Source organism: Schistocerca americana, chromosome 2, assembly GCF_021461395.2.
Source record: "Schistocerca americana isolate TAMUIC-IGC-003095 chromosome 2, iqSchAmer2.1, whole genome shotgun sequence".
NCBI lineage: Eukaryota > Metazoa > Arthropoda > Insecta > Orthoptera > Acrididae > Schistocerca > Schistocerca americana.
Genome location: NC_060120.1, coordinates 53,832,724 through 53,855,539, shown reverse-complemented (window position 1 = coordinate 53,855,539; position 22,816 = coordinate 53,832,724). Strand labels below are relative to the sequence as shown.

The 22,816-nt window shown below is 40.8% G+C and overlaps 1 protein-coding gene across 3 annotated transcripts in view; it reads right to left on the bottom strand.

Moving 5' to 3' along the window:
- The window catches only part of LOC124594228 (coiled-coil domain-containing protein 39), a 481,265-nt gene that overhangs the window by 115,140 nt on the left and 343,309 nt on the right, over positions 1-22,816 (bottom strand). For all 3 annotated transcript variants that reach the window (XM_047132594.1, XM_047132593.1, XM_047132592.1), the window contains one exon: positions 12,229-12,483. In XM_047132594.1, the coding sequence (XP_046988550.1) occupies positions 12,229-12,483 (255 nt within the window). The remainder of the gene's footprint in view (positions 1-12,228; positions 12,484-22,816) is intronic.

Genomic DNA, 22,816 nt, shown 5'->3' with positions numbered 1-22,816 from the left:
TTAGTTTCTCTGATAAAACTACAGTACTCTTTCTTTTTTATTTTATACAGTTTGTTGTAGGCCTCATTCTTTTTTTGTTTGGAGAGGTCATAATACACTCTCAGATTATTTCTGGCATGGATTACTTCTCCAGTCACCCAGCTTTTCTTTTTTTGTTGCTGTTTGACAAGCCTTTTACTAACAGGACATGTAACATCATAATAATAATTGAATAAAGAATAAAACTGGTTCATTTGGTGTTTGCATCTTTAGCTGCATATATTGTTTCCCAGTTTTCTGCCTCTAACATCTTTTTTAGCAGATTTATGTTATGTGGGTAGTTCTGTCTTCTCATCTCCCATATCTTCTGCACTGAATCACTAGTCTTTATATTTATGTCTATCATGATTGCAAAATGGTCTGCTAATGTGGAGTTTATTACCTGTGTGTCACAATAGCATGTAGGAATATTTGTTATTACATGATCAATAATAGTTTCACTATGCTTTGTTACTCTGGTTGGTTTATCTATTTTTATTTTTAGATTGTATATGCACAATAAGTCCAGTAGGGTCTTAATATTGTCTGTATTTTTACTCGTGTCTATGTTCAGATCTCCTATAATGATCAAATAAGCATATGTTTTTGCGAGGTGTTGGATTATATCTTCCAGCTGTTCAAAGAAGGTTTTAATTATACCATTTGGTGATCGATACAAACCTAATACACAACATAAATTCCCAGCAATTTTAGTTTCCAGTGCTGTAGCTTCAAAGCTCAATTCTATAGCATATTTTGTTATATTTATGGCTTTAGTTGATTTATAGTTAGAAAAAATGGCAACCCCACCACCTTTATAGGAAGTTCTGCAAAAACTGGCTACTTTCACATAATTCTTCAAGTTGTAAATTCCTATGTGATTTTCTTTTAGCCCATGTTCTGTAACTACTAGAATGTTTGGCCTATACTCCTGTAATATTACCTCTAGTTCCTCTGTTTTATTGTTTATGTATTGAACATTTTGGTGAAGTATTCTAACAGTTGGCTTTAAATGTAATAGTTCCCCTTCCTGTAATATACTAAGCACTTCACTTGCTCCCTTTGTTTCTGGTACTATGCAGTGATTTTTTTCAGTTTGTGTCATTAAACCTGGATTGTATCTTTGTCCGGTGTTTATATTCCTCTCACTATTGTCACACTGGTATTTAAGATGGACAGTTTTACTTACATCTTTTTCCATGTTCTCTTTCTGCTTACTCGGTACTATAAAAAATCCTCACTTAGTGTAGCAGGTCTCCTAGTTCTCAGGCATCTGTCTTGATTGGAAGCTGCTTCTGCTGTTGATCTCCCAGGCCTCAGGCACCTCTTCTGTGTGGTTGCTGTTGCTGGTGGCTCCTGTGCTCCCCGACTTGGTGACTGCCCTTCTTTGTTAGCTGCTGCGGCTAATGACCTTTGTATGTTTTCCTCACATGCCTTTTCATTGCCTTGAGGTAGTATTATGGGGTCTGCTGTTCTGGATGCTGTTGCTGATGACGACAGCTCTGCTGATGATTGTGGTGATTCTGCTGCTATTGGTTTATCTGACACTGCTGCTGAGAATATCTGAGCCTTTGCTGCTGCTACTGGTGTTTGTTGTAGCTCTACTGCAGATACTGATGGTTCCACTGTTATAGACAACTCTTGTTTTGGCGGAATTGGGATTGGAGACACTTCCATTACAGATGACTCATTAATAAATTTAAGTATTTCGGCACTAATAATCTTTTTCCCTTTTACGTTCATGTGGAGACCATGTCTTGTGAAGTGCTCTCTTTGAACACTGTTTATCTCTACGAAAGTCGTATTCTGGAAACCTCTACATATTTTCTCAAATAGCCTGTTTGCTGTAACAATCTCGATGTTTACGCACGAGTTTTCCATCAGATCGTGCCTCCTGGGGATACTAACAATGTAGAAATGCACTCGAGGCATCCTTTTGATTGTTTCCTTTAGGATTCTCGTTGCACGCCAAGTTTCATTACAGTAAACATCATTTGCGCCTCCTATTATGATGCAGCTGTTACCCGTCGTTAATATGTTGTCACTGTTTTTCAGAATTTCGCGTAATGGCGCGCCTGGTTTGATGATGCCTGTTACATTAAGGTGTGGGTGATTTCTTCTCATAATTTCCGTAACTCCTCTCCCATGACTATCTGCAAAAATATATGTCTGTTGCTTGTATCCTTGCTTATGCATAACGTGGTTGTTTACTTTTTTTTCCTTACGAATATTTACCTTGTGTTTTTCTCCGTTTAATCCACTTGTATATTTTTGTGTGGATAGTTTGTTCATATTTTTATCCATAGATGCACTATTAACACTTTCTTTTCTTGCGTTTAATTCACTTGTGTCTTTTAGAGTGATCAGTTTGTTCATATTTCTAGTTACAGTCGTACTGTTTACACTTTGTACATTTGGTTGTGCATACCTACATTGCATGTATATATATGAAACTTGTTTTATTATTAGGATGTTTTTATTAATGTCAGCTGTTCTACAATTTGGTGAAATTTTACTACACTTTTGATGTGTGCCCTGTATCAGGATCAAATGATTTAGATTGTGTATGTTTAAAGCTAATAAACTACAATTCACTAATTGAAGAGGTTGTGGCTTTCTTGCTTCAATTACTCTGGACTTGTGGTGCCCATATTGAACACATGTAAGAAAAACTAGGTTAGTTTACCTTCAGTTTGATGTATGAATTGTAGTAAGTAATCTAAATCAATCTGTTATAATATACCATTGAAAATGGCACTCTCTTTTATGGACACTTTGTAAAGTTGAAGAGATAAAAAAATACTCACCAAGTGCTGGCAGGAGAAAACATGTATAAAGGTTGTGGTAATGTGCATGCTTTCAGAACCAGTGGCTCCTGTTTTGGCAGAAGAACTGAAGAAGGATAAAGGAAAAGGACTGGTGAAGTTTAGGAAATTGGAAAAGTCACCCAGAACCCTGAGTGACAAGAGGTGTACCCATCAGTTGCTTTTTGGAGGTATCAGTAGCACCAGGGTTGGATGTGATGGCCTGGGAAATCTCCTTCTGATCTAGGTTGGTGGGGTTATTATGTCCAGTGAAGGCTGAGGCGAAAATTGTGCTGTGTTGCTGTAAAGATCAGCATCTGAACAAACACATTTGCTCAAATAAAGAAGTATGTCAAATGGAATTGACAAGTAGGGCAAATGGCAAAGCAGGATTCATTAGAAGAGACACGAAAAGCTTTAGAAGCTTGCATGATTATGGAAAAGACAAATGTGATGTATGCTAACAATAATAATCAATTTTTGAAAATGTAACGTAATTGGACTGATAAACAATCTACTCACACAGTGGCAACATGATAAAACATATAAAGATATTGAAAACTGCAAGCTTTTGGAGCCAGTGGCTCCTTCTTCTGGTACAGCGGTTGAAGGGGAAGGAAGAGGGGCGGAAGAAAAGGACTGGTGAGGTTTAGGAAATGGGGAGAGTTCAGAAAACTTGCTCAGAACCCAAGATCAGGTGAGACTTATTGGACAGGATAGGAAGGAAAGACTGATTGTTGGAGACTGCAGTGGTCTATACTTGAAACCTTAGAGTTTGAAGGTGGAAGATATGGTAATAAACAAGACAGAGATTACTGACAAAACAATGTGTTTGAGTTACTTAGAGTGAAAAGTTAAGTACATTGCATGTTGTAGAGGAGAAAGGGGGGGGAGGGGGGGGGGGAAGAAAGGTCAGAAAATAAAAAAAATACACAGGTCAGAAAATTAAAGATACTGAGAACAAAAATGGAGTGAAGAAGGAACAGTTACTGAGAAGCAATGCTGAGACAGAAGAAATAATGTAGGTTAAGACCAGATATGTGAGGAGAACCAAGGACATATTGTAATGACAGTTCACCCATGCATAGTTCTGAGAAACTTGTGTCTGGGGGAAGAATCCAATTGGCATGTATGGTGAAACAAGAAATGAGATCATGGCTGTCATGGTGTAGAGAATGCTAAGCAACAGGATATTATGCATTGCCAATGCACACCTGCTGCTTATTACCATTCATTGTAACTGATAACTTGTTGGTAGCCATGCCAATGTAAAAGGCCAGATAGTGTTTGCATAATAGCTGGTACATAACATGTGTCATTTCACCGGTGTCTATTTCTTTAATAGTATATTTTTGCCAGTTATAGGGCTGGTAAAGCTGGTGGTAGGAGGTTGCGTATGGCAAGTCTTACAGTGGATGTGGTCACAGGGGCAGGGAAATGGGTGCAGAATGAGCTTAGGTCTGACAAGGATACTAAGAATATGCAGAGGGGGACAAAGAGCTATGCTAGGTATAGTAGGCAAAATGTTAGACGAATGGACTTCATCTCAGAGCAAGATTACAGGAAGTCATAGCCCTCTCAAAGTAGCTGATGAATACATTCAAGACCAAAATAATAATACTGACTGACCAGAAGTGTACGCCCAAGATGTTTTTTTGGAGGGATCAGCAGTAGCAGGATTGGATGTGATAGTCCAGGAAATCTGCTTTTGAACTAGGCTGGTGGCAGTGACAGCTAGGATGAAAATGGTGGTGTATTGGTGTTAAGAGTGTACATCTGAACAAATGTGTTTCCTTTGAAAGATGAGATCAACATAAAGAAAAGTGGAATGGGATTCAGAACAGGACTATTCGAAATTTAATTGGGAGATTGTACTTGGAGATTCCATGAATTTTAACAGGTCAGCCTCCCCATAAGTCCATATGACAGAGATGTCAGCATTGTATCTAAACCTAACCATGGATTGAAGGCTTATGAATCACAGAAAGCCCCCTCCAAGTGACCCATGAAAAGATTGACATAGCAAGGAGATATCCCAGGGTCCACGGCCATGCCTCTGATCTGTTTGTAGGTCTGCCCCTCAAAGGTGAAGTAGTTGTTGGTACGTATAAAGCTGATTAAGTTGAGCATGAATCAGGTCTGGAATCTGGTGGGCACTGATTAAAGAAATGTTCTGCAGCAGACAGATCATGTAATGTGAGATGTGGGTATAGAGGGAGGTGGCATTAATAGCGACAAGCAAGTTATGTGGTGGGAATGGGAGGGGCACAGATTTCATGTGATCCAGGAAATGGTTGGCATCCTTAACATAGGAGGGAAGTCTTGTACTATGGGTTGCAAGTGCTGATCAACTAAGGTGGATATATGTTTAGCGAATGCTTTGAAGCCTGCAAGTATAGGATAGCGAGGATTATTGGGTTTCTGTGTATTGAGGTGTTAGTCCTTGTGGGGGGGGGGGGGGGCTGAGGATTTAAGGAGGGACTGCAGGTCAGCTTGAATCACAGGGATGGGATCTTGATGGCAGATGCTGTATGTAGAGGTGTCAGACAGCTGGCATTTACCTTCACTAACATACTCCTTTCGGCCAGGTATCGCAGTGGTAGATCCTTTGTCTGCTGGAAGGATAACAATGGAGTCATTAGCTTTTAGGGAGCACAGAGTCCAGAGGACAGATAAGGGTCATGTTGTATCGACATGAGGAAGAGTTGTGAAGCAATGGTGGATGTGAGGAATTCTTGGAAGGCTTGAAGAGATGATTTCAAGATAGTGGAGGTGGATCAAGTTGGGGTGCAGTTGGAACTGTTCAAAGGCAGGGTTCAATGTCAGGTTTGCTGTTGGAAATATTTTGGGATTGGGCTGTGAAGTGATATTTCCAGTTGACATTATGTGTGAAGGAAAACAGATCCTTCACAAAAGCAAAACAAGTTTAGGACTGAAAGTGAGACCCTTAGATAATTCAGGAGGGATGAGTGCCTTAAGTAAGAGGATGAGAACTCATGATCACAGGAACCAGTACAATCTTGCAGTGTTCACAACCTATCACTGAAGGCATTCTCCCCTCATGAATTATCTATATTATCTAAGGGTCTAATTTTCAGCCCTAAACCTATTTTTCATCACACTGCTCTGGTGGAGGACATACTTTCCTTCACACACAATGTCAACAGGAAATATCACTTTGCAACCCAATCCCAAACGATTTCTAACAGCAAACCTGACACTGGACTCTGCTCTGAGCCATTCTGACCACGATCTCAACTTGATACACCACCACTACCACAAAATCATTTCTTATAAGCCTTCCAAGAATTTCTAACATCCAGCATTGCTCAGATTGACCTAAAATCCCTCCTTGAAACCCCTGGGCCTCACAAGGACTAACACCTCAATCCATGGAACTTCTTACCTCACCCAAACCATGTATCTTCTTCCAAAGATCAACAAACCCAATCAACCTGGCCATCCCATAGTTGCTGGCTTCAAAGCACCCACCGAACATAAAACTGTCTTAGTTGATTTGCACCTGTAACCTATAGTACAAAGACTTCCCTCCTATAATAAAGGCACCAACCATTTCGTAGATCGTCTGCAATCTGTGCCCCTTCTGCTTCCAGCACACACTTCATTTATCACCATTAATGTCACCTCCCTCTATACCAACATCTCACATATGTAAGTGGTTTGCCTGCTGCTGAACATTTCCTCGATCAGTGCTTAGTCTATGATGTCCTTGGTGCTCACCTTAATCAACTTTATACTAACCAGCAGCTGCTTTACCTTTGAGGGGTGGGCACACAAACAGGTCAGGGGCATGGCCATGGGAACCAGATTGGCTCTACCTTATGCCAGCTTTCTCATGGATCAGTTGAAGAGTGATTTTCTGGAATCCATAAATCTTCAGCCTCTGGTTTGGTTTAGATATGATGACATCTTTGCCATACGGAAGTATCGAGAGACTGACCTGTTAAAATTCTTGGAATCTCTGAATACATTCTGCCAATTAAATTTCACATGATCCTATTTCAACTCCCATGCCAGTTTCCTTGATGTTAACCTCATCATCACCAAGGGTCATCTACACACTTCTGTTCAACACATTAAACCTACTAACAAACAACAATACTTACATTCTCACAGTTACCCTCCTTTCCACGTCAAACATCCCTCCCAAAAAGCATTGGCATTCGAAGCAAACATATTTATTCAGATACAGATTCTTTACCCCAACACACCATCATTCTCACCACAGCCTTCACTGGACATAATTACACCACCAGTTTAGTTCAAAAGTAGATTTCCTCGAATATCACACCCAATCCTGATACTGCTGATCCCTTAAAAAAACAACTGAGGAGCTCACCTCCCATCACTCAGTATTATCCTGGTCTTGAATGTATTAATCAGCTACTTTGACAAGGTCATGGCTTCCTAAAATCATGCCCTGAAATGAGATCCATTAAGTCTGAGATATTGTCCACCACGCCTAGAACAGCTTTTTGTTGCTCTCCCAATCTCTGCAGTGTCCTTATCAGTCCCACCACATAACTTGCTTGTCACTATTAATGCCACCTCCCTCTATACCCACATCTCACATTACATGATCTGTCTGCTGCTGAACATTTCTTTAATCTTTTATATTGGCAGGACTACCAAAAAGTTATAGGTTGTATACTGATAACACACAGTATTCTCTTGCGGAGGATGGTCTACAACATGACAGTCATAGCCTCATGTCATCTGGTTTCTTCCACCAGACACCAGTGACCCAGAACTCCGCAGGTGGGAACTGTCATTACAAGATGTCCTTGGTTCTCACCACCCACCTGGTCTTAATCCATGTTAATTTCTTATGTCTCAGCATTTCTTCTCAGTAATGATTCCTTTCCTCACTCTCTTTTTGTTTTTGATATCTTTTACTTTCTGAGATGTCTGTTCTTCTCAGCCCCAACCTCTACCACATACAACGCATTTAGCTTTCTGCTCTTATTAATTCATGCACATCATTTTGTCAGTAATCACTGTTTTTCATTTTACCCTTTCTTACAACTTTAGGCTCTCAGGTTTTAAAATCTCTTCTGGTGCAGTCCCTAATAATCAGTCTTTCCTGCCGGCTGCGGTGGTCTCGCAGCTAAGGCGCTCAGTCCGGAACCGCGCGACTGCTACGGTTGCAGGTTCGAATCCTGCCTCGGGCATGGATGTGTGTGATGTCCTTAGGTTAGTTAGGTTTAAGTAGTTCTAAGTTCTAGGGGACTGATGACCACAGGTGTTAAGTCCCATAGTGCTCAGAGCCATTTGAACCATTTGAATCAATCTTTCCTTCACATCATGTCCAGTAAGTCTGCTAACCTGTGGCTCTCAACGAGTTTTCTGAACTCTACCTATTTCCTGCCCCTCTTCCTTCCCCTTCAACCCTTCTGTCAGAAATAGGAGCCACTGGCTACAAAAGCTTGTATATTTCAATACCTTTATATGTGTTTTCTCCTGCTGCCATTTGGTGAGTATACTTTTTATGCATCCATTTACATTAGATGTGATACATAGAAAGATTAAAGAAGTCTTCTGACAAAAAGTAACTCTACGAATATCAGGAGATCAGATGGTGAGACAGTGGAAAACTGAAAGGTGGAAGGAATATGTAGAAGATCTATGCAAAGGAAAGAAACTTGAAAGCAGTGTTAATGGATAGGGAAAAGGAAGTACATGAAGACATGATGGAATATATGATACAGCGAGAAGAATTTGACAGAGCATGGGAAGACGTAAGTTGCAACCAGAGACCAACAGAAATATTCTCTCTAAATTATTAAGATCTTTGTGAGAAGCAAAAATGACATAACTATTCCATTTGGTATGAAATATATGTACAGGCAATATACCCTTAGACTTAAAGAAGAGTGTAATAATCCCAAAAATTATTTACACACAAACAGAAAGACTAGCAGAGCTCAACCTCACGGAAGATTAGTTACAATGTAACAATGACCCATGACTTCTTTAAAATATAGATTGGAAAAAAATCGAACTTTCATTTATATCATTTGTAGATTTATAGGAAGCATTTCATAATATTGTCTGGAGGACACTCCCTGAAATTATCAAGGTAGGATAAAATTCAACTTGTGTAGTCACCAGATTGCAGCAATAAGAGTCAAAGGAGGTGAAAGGAAGGCAGAAATTGAGAATGGATTGAGAATAGGGTGTTATTCAATCTGTAGCTTGAGCAACTAGTAAAGGAAACCAGGGAAAAATTTGGAAAAGGAATTGAAGTTCATGAAGAAGAAATTAAAACTGAACATTTGCTGATGATACTGTGATTCTATCACAGATGGCAAAAACTTGGAAAGGCAACTGAAGAGAATGGCTACTATCTTGGAAAGAGATTATAAGCTGAACACAAATAAAACAAGGGTAATGTAGTGTTGTCAAACTGAAACAGGTGATGATGCTGAGGGAATTAAATTTGGAAATGAGATAGTGAAAATATGGAGATGAATTGTGTTATTTTTGGAGCAAAATATCTTATGATGGCAGAAGTAAAGAGGAAATAAATATAGACTGCATTAGTGAGAAATTCATTTCTGAAAAACGAGAAATTTATTAACAAGAAATATAAAGTTAAGTGTGAGGAAGTCTTCTGTGGAGGTATTTGTGATGAGTGTACCCTTGCACAAAAGTGGAACAGGGGTGATAATCAATACAGACATGAAGAGAACAGAAGCTCTAAAAATCTGGCACTACATGAGAAGATTGCTGAAGTTTATATGGGTAGATGGGATAATAACGAAGAGTTACAGAATCGAATCACAAAGAAAAATTTTATAGCCCGATTAAAACAAAGGATCATTTGACATGACACAGAGTGGGGCATCAAGCAATATAGGTTTGGTAATGAAACGAAGAGTGTGAAGAAGGGGGGTCTGTAGAGAGAAACAAAGACCTGACTGCAGCTGCAGTAAGCAGATTCAAGTGGATGTTGGCTGCAATAATTACACAGGGATGAAAAGGTTTGCACTGGATAGACTAGTGAGAAGAGCTGTATCAACCAGAACTGGACTGATGACTACAACACCAAGACGTCTTCAAATTGATGCAGAAAACGGCTAAAGTTATGAAATTCAGTTCTTTTTATCTAACCAGTGATTGGTTTAGGGTATCAGAATCCAGTCTCAAATCATTCAGGCAGAAAAAATGGTGTGTTCCATGACAGCACACAAAACATCTTAATATTGTACATACTTGTGTCTAAGTCAAGTTTCTCAGTGCCATTGGCAGGACAAACATACACAGGTTGCACTGTGATGTAATACACCATTTCTCCTGTTTAGATGACTTGAGAATGGTTCTAGGACACAAAACCAATCATCAATTAAATAAAAAAAACTGAATTTTGCAACTTCGGCTGATTTCTACATCAAACTGGTTAACACAAGTTCATCATTAGAATTAAATTATTTTCCTCCATAATATGTTCAAAACTTCAACATGTCTATCAGCTTTCTCTACTAGCTGACTGGCGGCTTTATTTCTTCAACATTTTCTCATTAATACATGTTCTAGATGCATGAATAAACTATAAAGCACAACATTTTCAAAATGAATTGGAAGTCAGATTTTAAGAAAAGTAACTCATATCCAGGTGGTTCATTGTGACTCAGATATTTCGCGGCTTCCATATGTCACTTAAGACAAACATCAGGATGGTTCTTTTAACAGACCTAGAGCAAATTTTGTCCACCATGCAGAAAAGCTGAGACAGTTCTTCATCTTTAAGATGCCTCTGCTAGTGGGATATTAAACTACTGTATCAGGTATGAATGCTAATCTTTTTTCAGTATCACGATGAACACAAAACCTGGATTTTATACTAGATCCTGTGAAGTCACAGTTCAACATCAGGTCACACCGAAAGTTGAACATTGGACATCTTCTTGAAACAGTTTCTTCAAAACATCTTAGCAGTGTCCAATTCTTGTATGAAAAAAGAACAGATAAAGACCTTAAATGCCTTTATGCAACACAAAAACTTACAAAAATACTTCCACCTGAAATAAAACAAAAATTAGTGAAGTTCAAACCTTTAATAGTGTCATATACATCAACACAACACAAATAGTGAGAAGTCCAAACAATTCAAGTTAGCTATGAATACTTGTGTAAGTTATGAGTGCAACATTTAGGTTGTTTTATCATATCAGTCCTTCCTGTATTCAGTCAGGTTGGCTGCAACCAGATAGGTTAAGCCATATTCACGTTTTGTTCACTTCATCAGTTTCTTAGTCACTGGTGTCCCTCAGCACCTCTCCTCACATATCAGATAACCATCATCTTTCCATAGCTGCATCACCAAATCGAATATGTCCAACATCTTGTGTAACACTAAATCTCCTTCTCCATTTCAGCCACATGTGTGGAACAATTACCCTGTAACCTACATCTTATTCTAAATCACTCTGAATTCAAGAGAAGATTAAAGCCTTAGCTGCTATCATTACTACAGGTTCCCCTCTAGGCAAAACCCAACTGCCTTCTGTCCATCCCACAAGGAACCAGGATGTCTGTCACAGTGTAAATCCCTATATTTTCCTCAAGCCTTTCTATTTATGTTCTTTCCTTCTGTATCATCTGCTAATCTTACTCAATGGTTCCTCTTTCTTCTTCTGACCAATCATCTTCTTCTCCATATTGATTCCTCCTGTACTGGTAGATGTTGCTGCTCACATTCAACAAGAATATAATAAGGAAGTTGCTGCCTTTTCTTAAATTTCATATATATTCAGTATTACACATAATGTTAGTATTATAATAATAATTATTATCATTATGACTTATACTTTTCATGTGCTATATAAATTGCAATACTGTCTTGTTAAATGATGTCTGGTAAGATGTGAGAAGGGATCTGAAGGCTCTAATCTTATCAGGAGAAATAAATAGATAAATAAACAAATTCTAACCTCATTTCTATCTAAGAGGAACTAATGACCTGGTTGAACCACTTAAATGTATCACTGCAAGCAGCTTTTGACTTGTTAAAGATACAGTAACTGTAAAATTTCTTCACCAGACAAATAGTGACCAAACAATAAATAAGAAAAATAGATTGTTCTTTGTTTCTTGAGCTTCTGGTCACTATTCCATGTGAAAGAAGATTATAAAAGTGTTTAATAAGAGAAGAGTTAGGTGATTAAATTAGTTGCCTCGTTGCCTCACCCTGTATAGCAGTAAAGTTAAATTCATAACTAACAGCATGGTGACGGCAAGCACTTAAGTTTTCTGTGAATACAATAAGCAGCTGAATTACTGCTTAGTGAAAAAAATTCTGTGTTTAAATGAATGTTCAGTATTGGTAAGTTAATATTCTATTTGTTTCATTTATTTTTCAGAATAGTAAGTTTAAAACTATTACCCTTTGTAATTCAAGCTGTTGTCTTTCAAGTGAGAACACATGGTTGTCTTCATTGGCTAATGCCCTCTCTGCTTGACTGACACGGAACTGCAACATATTTACTTCTAGTTGTCGTTCCTGGGAACGTTCCTTCAATACCATCAGCTGGCGCTGACCACCCTCTGCAAGATGTGCTGCATCCCTTCGCCTTCCCTGTAACCTTTCTAGTTCAGCAGTATGCTTGGTAACCTCAGTTGTCAGTCCATGAACACTCTTCTGTAAAGTTTTATACAAATTATTAACCAAGGAACAACTGAATGAATAATCAATAGCTGTGATGATATGTGCTAAGGATAATGATAATAATGGGTATTTAAAATTTATCATCATTTATGAAAAATGTAAAATAGTAACATGTAAGGCCTTATATTAATTATACATTTCTTTAAGGTTAGTTTAAACTTTTTCTGTCAAGTAACTGGAACAGGTACTTAATACATATAGCAACTGCTACGCAATTGGTCATGTTGCAAACACTGTCAATGATCATAAAATAAAAGTGAAGTGAGAAATGGGTTATTTTCACTCCTTTTAAGTATGTTATGTGGTGAGCCAGCTTTTACTACCACACCCAAGCTCTAAGTTCAGGGTGTAGGCTCAGATAATTGTAATTGATCAAACACATGATTACATAATAATAAATTTCTTAGCATCAGTTGGTACATTAAGGACTTAGAGGTAATGACTGAAATGTTCACACGCTGTGGTCGTGTGACTGCGGTAAATAGAATGACCACTGATCTCGAAGGGTGCAAGTTACTCAGTGATTAAGGGAATAGTAATATCTCACAGCTGCGGAAAGACAAAGGACACAGATCTGGCTGAACACACCAATTACTTCCCGTCTTGCAGGGTGCATTTAATTTGTGGATGCAACAGAATGGAGCGAATGATCGGCGCGTGTTCAGATTTGCGAAACCATCGGTGGGGAGTGCACATTGTACTCGAGCCATGTGGTAGGCGACTGACAGATTCCATGATTGGTGTGAACGTTCACATGCTACAGAGGTATAGAGCACACTAGCTTTTGCTTTGTGCCTTCTGCACCTGTGGGCACTGCACCACTATCACAGGTTGGCCTAATGGTAAAATCTGCATTCATGGACAAATACTAGTGTGCTGCCATCCTTGAAACTCTGTGATAAGGCCGCCTCACAGATTCACACTTGGAGAGCAGAGAGCAAAAGCAATAGGTCTGCAGCCCGCAGATGTTTGGGCCTTGCATGCTTCGTGCTGACATCAGCGCAAGTGTGATGGCGGTATGCCAGTTAATGGTGACTGGATGGCATGGAGGGCACTGGTAAACAAACAAAGTCTGGCTAACACGAATTAAAGACATGAATACGTCATTTACATGGATGTGCTGTTCAAAAGGCAATGAGTTCCTGACACATCTGACGCGGAAACACAGTGTGGTCCTCGATGCATGACACCTGCATGACACTGGGGGCATGGAGACTATGGAGAGTCTAGGCTTGTGCAAACACAGATTTGTTGGGACTTGAATGGAATTCCGGAAACTGCAATGGACAAGCCTGGAGATGTGCAGGGTGGTGTCTGGAGCTTGTTGAGAATGCAATGCAGAGACTGATGTGGGAGTCAATGCAGCCTCAATGCCTCATGCAGTCACATTCAGGGACACATGACAGCACATCCAGGAGCTGCAACAGACAAACAGCTAGTGAGATGGGAAGTGAAGTCCTGAGCTCAACTGGAGAAGAGATCACAGCTGATAAGGCGGCCCGATGGAGACAGTGCCTAAATGGCAGGCAGCAGGCAGGTTGCGTGCAAGCTGCATCATGCAGTATGATGTCATTATAATGCAGCACGGGTGTTTGAAACACTCACGGCAGCCATCTTGCATGAACTAGTCCGCTGGCTGCTGTGGTAGGGGCAGTGAGCGCACCTGTGAGGGTTATGGTCCAAGCGTCTGTCTGGGTGGGTGGGGTAGCTTGAGGTGTACATGGCTTCTAGTTGGCAGTTGGCAGAGTCGGTGAGTCACCAGTAGCTATGTGACTGGGCTCTGCCTGACCAGTTGTCAGGTCCTCCACTTGGTAAAAGAAGTGACTGTCAGCTAGAACAGTCAGAACATAAGCTGGCTTGAGTTTGTCATGGCAACTTTAGATGGCTTGCCATAGAATTTGATCTGCAGAGTCTTCTCATAGTGGATGACCACACGGTGCGGTCCTGAGAAGCACAAGCTAAATGGTGGCTATACTGTGCCTATGCACTGTAAATCAGCATGAACAGATACTCTGCCAGAGCTATGCCACATCATCGACTGTGGTTGGGGACCAGCCATCTGACCATGCACGCATTCTACCAGTGGTGGGGATGAGGCATCATGTGACAGTGGTACCTCCTACATGAATTCACCAGGGATGGTGAGCGATTGACCACAGATGAGTCTGCAGGTGTAACGGCAATCTCATCCTTCAGTGTTACTCGGAGGCTGATGAGTATGATTGGAAGTGCCTCTGTCCAGGTGACATCACGACACCTCAGGAACACTTTCAGTGTTCGATGGAGCCATTCAACCAACCCATTAGACATTGGGCGATAGCCACACAACACACAATCAGGTGACACATGTAAACAGTGCGCTTTTGAACTGGCGGCTGCAATCTGTTGTTATTTCATGACTGGGGCAGCTGAAGTGAGCCATCTTGGTGTCCACAAAGGCAGTACTGATGGTCTTGGCTGTGATATCTGGTATTGGTGTTGCCTCTGGCCAGTGCATGAAATAGACGGCCATTGTCAGTAGTCATCTCTTGCTTTGGAAAAGAGCATGCTGACACTGACTGCGTGGAAAAGTGCGAAGCAGTGCATCACAGAAAGGAAGGAGCCAATGGGTGTGAAACAGTGCATCACAGAAAGGAAGGAGCCGATGGGAGCATGGGTATGACTTCTGTCTTCAGCATGCTGGCATGCAGTGCAGGTGCATGCACATCGCCAGCAGTCTTTCTGGAGTCCCACCCAGACAAAACAAGTGGCAATGAGCGTAACTGTGGTCTTTGCACCAGGATGTGAAAGCCCATGGAAGCAGTTGAATTCACTGAGGTGGAACTTCTTGGGAGCAATGGGCTATGAGTGTCTGTAGAAAAGTCACACCAAATCTTGCAGGATGAACTGGGAATGGGTAATAGCTCCAGTCATAGACCACTGGAGGTGTCGTGGCGGGAGCTATCTAATTGTTCACCATACTCCTGTTCTTGTGCAATGTTCTCAAAATTCACAGGAGAGCAGACAACACAACTGTGGGACAAGCAGTCGGCGATGATGTTGTCCATCCCGGAAATGAGGTGAATGTCCATGATGAACTGCGACACACTCCAGCTGTTGTTATTGGAGCGGCGAACAACTGATGTTGCTGTTCCAAAATACACGTGTTATCAGCTTGTGGTCACTGAAAATAATGAAAGAGTGGCTTCTACTGAACAACAGAAGTACTTCACTGCCTGGTACATCTAAGAAACTCGCAGATGTACATGCTCCATGAGGGCTGTGAAACTGATAACTCATGGGAAAAGAAACTGAGCAGCTGCTAGCTGTTGTCAACACAATGTTAGAGTGCAGCTCCCATAGCAATCTGGCTGGTTTCTACAACTGCAGCTAATGTGCATTGGTTGGGCGAGCAGCATCACTTTGGCGAGACTCCTTTTGGACTTGTCAAAGCTTTGTTCCATTGCGTACGTCCACGTAATGGGGTCTTTCGTTTTGGCTGTGGGGACGTGTTATGCTGCAGTCAGGGGTTCATACCGAGTTATCACTGGATGCCTTTGTGGGTCTGTGGGAATGGCATGTTCAAGATTGTCTTACATTGTCCGGCAGAGGCTTGGACCCGCTAGGTGTGATAAGATGCCGTAGAAATTCAATCTCCATTACCCTGAATACGCTCTTCAGTGGGTTTATAATGATGCCAGTATTGCTGCACAAACCACTGCCAAGTCTCGGCGGCATTCCAAAGGCCGTAGGTCGTGTACCTACCCCTGAACAGCCTAAAGGGGGATGACAATTGCTGTGCTATATATACGTCTTCCAGCATGAATTTTGTACACCTTTGCACAAGCTATCTTACTGAATATAGTCGAGCCTCCAAGGCGTAGTTAAAATCCAGCAGGTGGAGCACCAGGTGACTGCCTAGCACTGTACTCAAATTCAGTGCATGGTAGTCCACACATGGGTGCCATGAATTATCCTTTTTCAGTACTACATATAAGGCGGAGGACCATGGACTGCTTGATGGTTGCCTTTGCTATCACAAGCCTATTGGGTGTGAGGTGACATATGCAGCACAAGGTGGAAGGGCCAGGCATGTTATAATGTGGAAGAGCATTCATGTTCCCTCAGTGTCCCAGATGGGCGAGTAGGCTTGAGGAATTTCTCCAGGATGTCTGTGTACAGTCCGGAGCATGCCATGGGTTTATGCTGAAGAGCCTGCAGTCACTGTCACACTGTCTTTAAGCTCATTGCAGAATTGATCAGTTGGATATTGGCAATGTCAGCAGGTAGCTCATAATGGTCAAGGAAATCTGTACCCAGGATTGGCTTGTTGATGTTGGTCACAGTGAACCCCAGGCAATTGTGTGGCACAGCCCGAGGTCTAAATTCCAGTGATGAGTACTGTATGTTTATGTGGCAAACTGTTAGCTGCCATAAGACACAGAGATTCAGCTTTTCTATGGTCTCTTAACATTATCTGAGACAAAATGGGCAAATCCTAACCAGTGTCGACGAGATAACCCACGCCCCCACCCCACTCCACTACAAACAGACAGTTTGATACTGCACTGCAGCCAGATGCATCTAGGCCTGGTCGCAGCTGGCATTTGGGTGTAAGCGTGGTGAACAACACTCAGTTGCTTCATTGCCAAAACGATCATGGTACCAAAAGTAAATACTCAGAGGATGTTCAGCTGTCGGCAGGGTACCATTAAAACAGCTGTTGCTGCACTGTTGACTGCGCGAGCTGTGTCACCTGTAGTCAGATCTGTTGCAGGTGCAATGCTTGCTGCCCTCTGGGCATGAGTGTGCCAACTGTGTCTAAGGCAGTGGATATGGGAGGTGTGTGCCACCCCGGAGGTTGGGGTACAGTGTCATATTCTACTATGGCCATCATAATCAGATGCTGTTACCATCGCATCACGCACGTGATCGGACAAGTTTGTAATAGCATCCAACTGCATACCTGTCTGTGCAGCTATTACTGATTGCACCTACGTGTGGAGACTGTGCACACAGACAGTGGACAAGAGCCAGTCCAGAACCATATCAGATTGCACGAGGGCCCACAGTTGGCCCAGGAAATAAGAAGGTCTTCGATTGTCGCATTCCTCTTGGCGCTGCAATTGGTGCACCCATTGTTCATCAGAAGACAAAATCCATCAGATTAACTGCTCCTTCAGACGTTTACACAAGGAATGCACCAGTGGGGCCATGATTGTTCCACACTTTGGCCATGTAGTTTTGATCGAGCTGGGTCACTACATGCCCAAATTTGGTGCACCCATTGTTCATCAGAAGACAAAATCCATCAGATTAACTGCTCCTTCAGACGTTTACACAAGGAATGCACCAGTGGGGCCATGATTGTTCCACACTTTGGCCATGTAGTTTTGATCGAGCTGGGTCACTACATGCCCAAATTTGGTGAGCTTGCAAGTAACATCTTTGCTACATCTTGCAACTTGGCTAAACCACATTAAAGGATTGTGGGGCCAAACGACAGGCAGCCTAACCAACATGTGTCCTGTGCTAGCCATCATTCCAGTGACGGTGGCGCTGGTGTGGCGCTGTTTCGCGCATGGAAATTTTCGTGAGCCAGCTCCCAACAGTTCTTCTATTGCCTTTTGGAGTTCCTCCGTAGTTGTCATAATGCAATAGCTAAGTTTTCACACACTGAGGGTAATGCAACACACGCGAAGAAACACACATATACAAAAAGAATAAACATTCAATGTTCAAACCACGTGCATGTGGTTACAGGTCACCATAGAAACATTTGTGTGGGAGTCTGCTCGTGGTTCTGCGTCTTTTCTGCCAATGAAGTCTGTCACCAAGTGCTTGCCTATAGATCAAGTTGGGGTCACGTGTCAAGTTGGAAATGGGTTATTTTCACCAGTATCAAGTCCGTTGTGCTGTGAGTCAGGTTTTACTGCCATACCTATGCACTAAGTTCAGCTCATGGGCTCAGGTGATGGTAATTCATCAAATACATGATTACATAATAATACATTTGCTGGCATTGGCTGGTACATGAAAAACTTAGAGGTATAATCTGAAATCTTCACTTGCCGCGGTTGAGTGAATGTGATAAATAGTTTGTTCACTGACCCCAGAGGGTGCGACACACCTCATTGATCAAATGCATAGTATGATATATTGGCTAAGGAGAGCCGAATACACAAATTACCTCTCATCTCACTGGCTGTCGTAAATTTGTGGACACAAGGGGACAGAGTGAACGATCGATGTCTGCTGAAACTCGTGGACAGGTCGGTGAGGACTGCACTTTGTACTGAACCCACAAGGTATCCACTCACAGAATCTGTGATCAGCATCAACATCCACGTGGCACGAAGGTCTAGCTTGCAGTGGCTTTCACTTTGTCTCTTTTGGATCCATGCGTGCTGCACCATTGCCACAAGTTGGCCCAACGGTAAAATCTGTGCTTGCAAGAAATACTGGTGCACTGCCATCCATGGGATTCTACGGTACGGTTGCCCCCAAATCTATATCTCTGCCTAACTTCAGGCAGGAATCAATGGCATGACAGGAGAAATTACAACTAGCTGGTTAGAAACAGTATGGAGCAGTATTAGCAATCTGCTCTCTAGGACAAGGCACCACAGCAGCAACTTTTTGACACAAAATGCTACATGTCTACCAAGAATGTGACTTATTTCTAAAATTCCTATGATTTCTTCATTTATTTCACCTATTTGTTTCTGAACATTGAAATCGTACTTTGAGGAGATTATTGGAGCTTTTTGTACTCATTTCACATATCAGCTTTTCCTCAATTCTCACAATTAATGTCATTGGCCTTGTTTCCTTAGTACATTCCAATTTGACATCTCTTTTGGATTTTTGTTTTTTCCTGTACAGTACTACAGTCAGCTCTTCATTCAGTTGACATTCTTGTTCTTGTCCTGCCCTTTGATGCTTCCCATTTGTAAGATTTTTTAATCAGCCATAGAATGAATGCCTTCTTTTTCAAGTTAGTTTTGGTGTTTCATTGTGTGGGGCGGCAGGTGGAATAATAGAATAAATGTTTTGTATTTATGCTGTTTGCCGTTCTCAACACTGGCTCTCTAACTACAATATTGGCAACCAGAAAGTGATTGGCAAAACGTGAAGCCTGTAATTAGAATTCCTAGTGCCCACTTCATCTGAGAAATACATTTATAGCTACAGCTTATAGCCCTGAGGAATTAGGAGATCGTCTGGGATTCATAATCAAAACCCATTCTCTCTAAAATGTTCACTATATTCTGAAAGTCACAGACCAAAAAGAATCCACACAATCCAACTACCAGAGCAGTTCAGAGTCTAATGCGCTGATGCCACTATAACTGTTCAAATTAAATGTTTAAGTGAATGCTCGCCATAATTTGATGATAATGCTCATCAAACGCCACGCTAATAATGGTAGAATGTCTGTCCTGCGGCGGCACGTGAAAATACGACATACACAAACTGAAGATAGATCATTAAAGTCACCCCAGAATTAACACTTCACTCGAAAACGATTTCATGGTTACGCGTATCCAGAGTAACTTATTACGGCATCCGAGGCTGTTTATAGCAATGATACCGATGCGACACGACTCCCGGCACAGGTGGTGAGGTAATCAGCGTCTGGAGAAAACTGGGGCCTTCCTTTTCTCACGCAGCATTCTTATATATAAAGCCGCGGTGCGGACGGCTAAGGGAACGCCTGATCAAATCTGCTCTCCCGACTAGCCGCAGGGCTAGTAATGCACTACTTTAAGTTATCAAATAAATCATTTCTTCCTTTGCTGATGGCCAATGAAGCTTTCAATTTAATTGTGCAATCAGCACACAAGTAAGTAATCATAATGAAAGTCTGACGTGGCTAAGTCAAATATTTTGGGCGAGAGAATTAATTTAATTATACTACATGCAGTAGACGAGCTCTGAACTTGCTCTTTGGAGATACACTATAGCTATAGTTTTATAGTTATTCTGTTGAAACTTCTCACATTTTTATGATTATAGCGGATCTCCCTTCTACTGAAATTTATACATCCTAGCTTTATCTATTCACCTACTTAATCTATCTTGCTTCCTTAATTCCTAAGACAAAAACCAGAAAATCATGAATTTCAACTAAAATTTAAATTTGTGAGATCCAGAACACTGTTTCTACTAAATTATTATGCAAAAGGAATCTAAATATAAATTTTTAAGTTTCTAGCTCTTTCCTGTTGCGCCAATGATTTTTACAGAAAAACATCCAAATTTCGAAAATGGTTAAAGTTACTGAACTGATATCCAACACATATTGATTTTGTATTACTCCTGACATGCTAGAAATGTTTCAGGTTATTTACTTCATTTTAAAGTATTGCGCAATATTTGTGACGTCAGAGCTAGTTACAGCAGACTAGGCTGGCACAAAATGGAAAGACTGATTTGAATTATATAAGGCGTGAGTATGCTGCTTCCCTACAATTGTAGATGATTCACAAATTTACTGCTACCATGTCTACAACATTGCAAAAGATATGCACTGGTAATTGAATATTTATGAATCATTTGATCAATGATGTCCACAACACACTTTGTGCCATTATAGAGGTAACAGTTTCTGGGCTCTTCTTCCCTCCTTTGGTCACTGCTATTTTAGGATGTAATGTGCTGAGAATGTGGACATTCTTGTTCTTCTTCCCTTGGTACTCTATCAGGGAGCACTCTTAACTTCATTAGTCTCTTTCACGATGATGGTGAAATGTAAGGTAGAATTGTTCATGCAGGTGAAAAATCTTATTAATTGTCACTACTAACAAAGTTCTCTCTTGTTGAAATTTCTTGGGATGTGTGAGAGATACTAAGAAGTTATTTTTTGTATTCTAGGTGTCCTTCAGCTTTAATATAACTGATGAACGACATTTTTATTTCTATACTAGTGAATCCAGCAATGCTTTGCAATTGCTAAATATGTACAGGAACTGGATGTATGTTCTCTCTCTCCTTCCCTCTCTCTGTCCATCGCCTCCTAGCCCCTCTCAATGTCCATGAACTCTTATACCCTGTCTCACTCCTCCTCCTCTCCCTCTTCCTATCCATCTCTTCCTCCCTCCTCTCTATGTCCATATCCTCTCCCCCTCTGGCCATCTTCTGCCCCCCCCCCCCCCCCCGACACCCGACACCCTCACACTTGTTTACAGCTGTTGCAAATGAAATCTTGATTGGGAATTGAAGTTGCTTAAAATGAAATCACTGCTTTTGTGGTTAAATGTGACTGGGGGAAAACTGCACATTTCAACAGCATTTTCTTCCTCACTGAGATTAGATTAGATTCACTTTCATTCCAATTGATCCGTAGTGAGGAGGTCCTCCAGGATGTGGGACATGTCAGAAAAACAACAATACATGACAAATATTTACAACTCAAACAAATAAGCTAATGTACCATTCCACAGGTCCCAAGTGGAATGATCGTCATTTTTTAATGAACACTACATGAAAGAATCATTTTACAAATACTAATGCACTGAATTTAAAATAAAAATAGTTTATTTATTTATTTATTTATTTATTTATAAGGTAATAAATGTGTAATACAACTACTATAATACTTATTTACAATGAACACATTACTGCACTGAAATGGCGCAGAAGTTAGATTGTACTTACACACACACACACACACACACACACACACTTATTTACAATGAACACATTACTGCACTGAAATTGTGCAGAAGTTATATTGTACTCATATATATATACACACAAACACACAAATTAGTTGGTTCTACTGAGAAATTCATCAATGGAGTTGGCCACTAATAAATCCTTTAGGCTTCTCTTAAACTGAATTTCATTGGTTGTTAAGCTTTTTATGGCTGCTGGCAAGTTATTGAAAATGTGCGTTCCTGAATAATGCACACCTTTTTGTACAGGACTAAGTGACTTTAAATCCTTGTGAAGATTATTCTTATTTCTAGTATTGATTCCATAAATTGAGCTGTTGGTTTGGAAAAGTGATATATTTTTAATGACAAATTTCATTAAAGAATAAATATATTGGGAAGCAGTAGTCAGTATCCCTAGTTACCTAAACAGGCTTCTGCAGGATGTTCTTGAGTTCACACCACATATAAATCTTACTGCACATTTTTGTGCCCAGAAAACTTTAGCTTGGCTTGATCAATTGCCCCAAAAAATAATCCCATATGACATTATGGAATGAAAGTAAGCATAGTATGCCAGCTTTTTCATTTTTATATCCCCTGTGTCTGACACAATTCACATTGCAAATAGAGATTTGTTAAGACGCTTCAGCAGCTCTGTGGTGTGC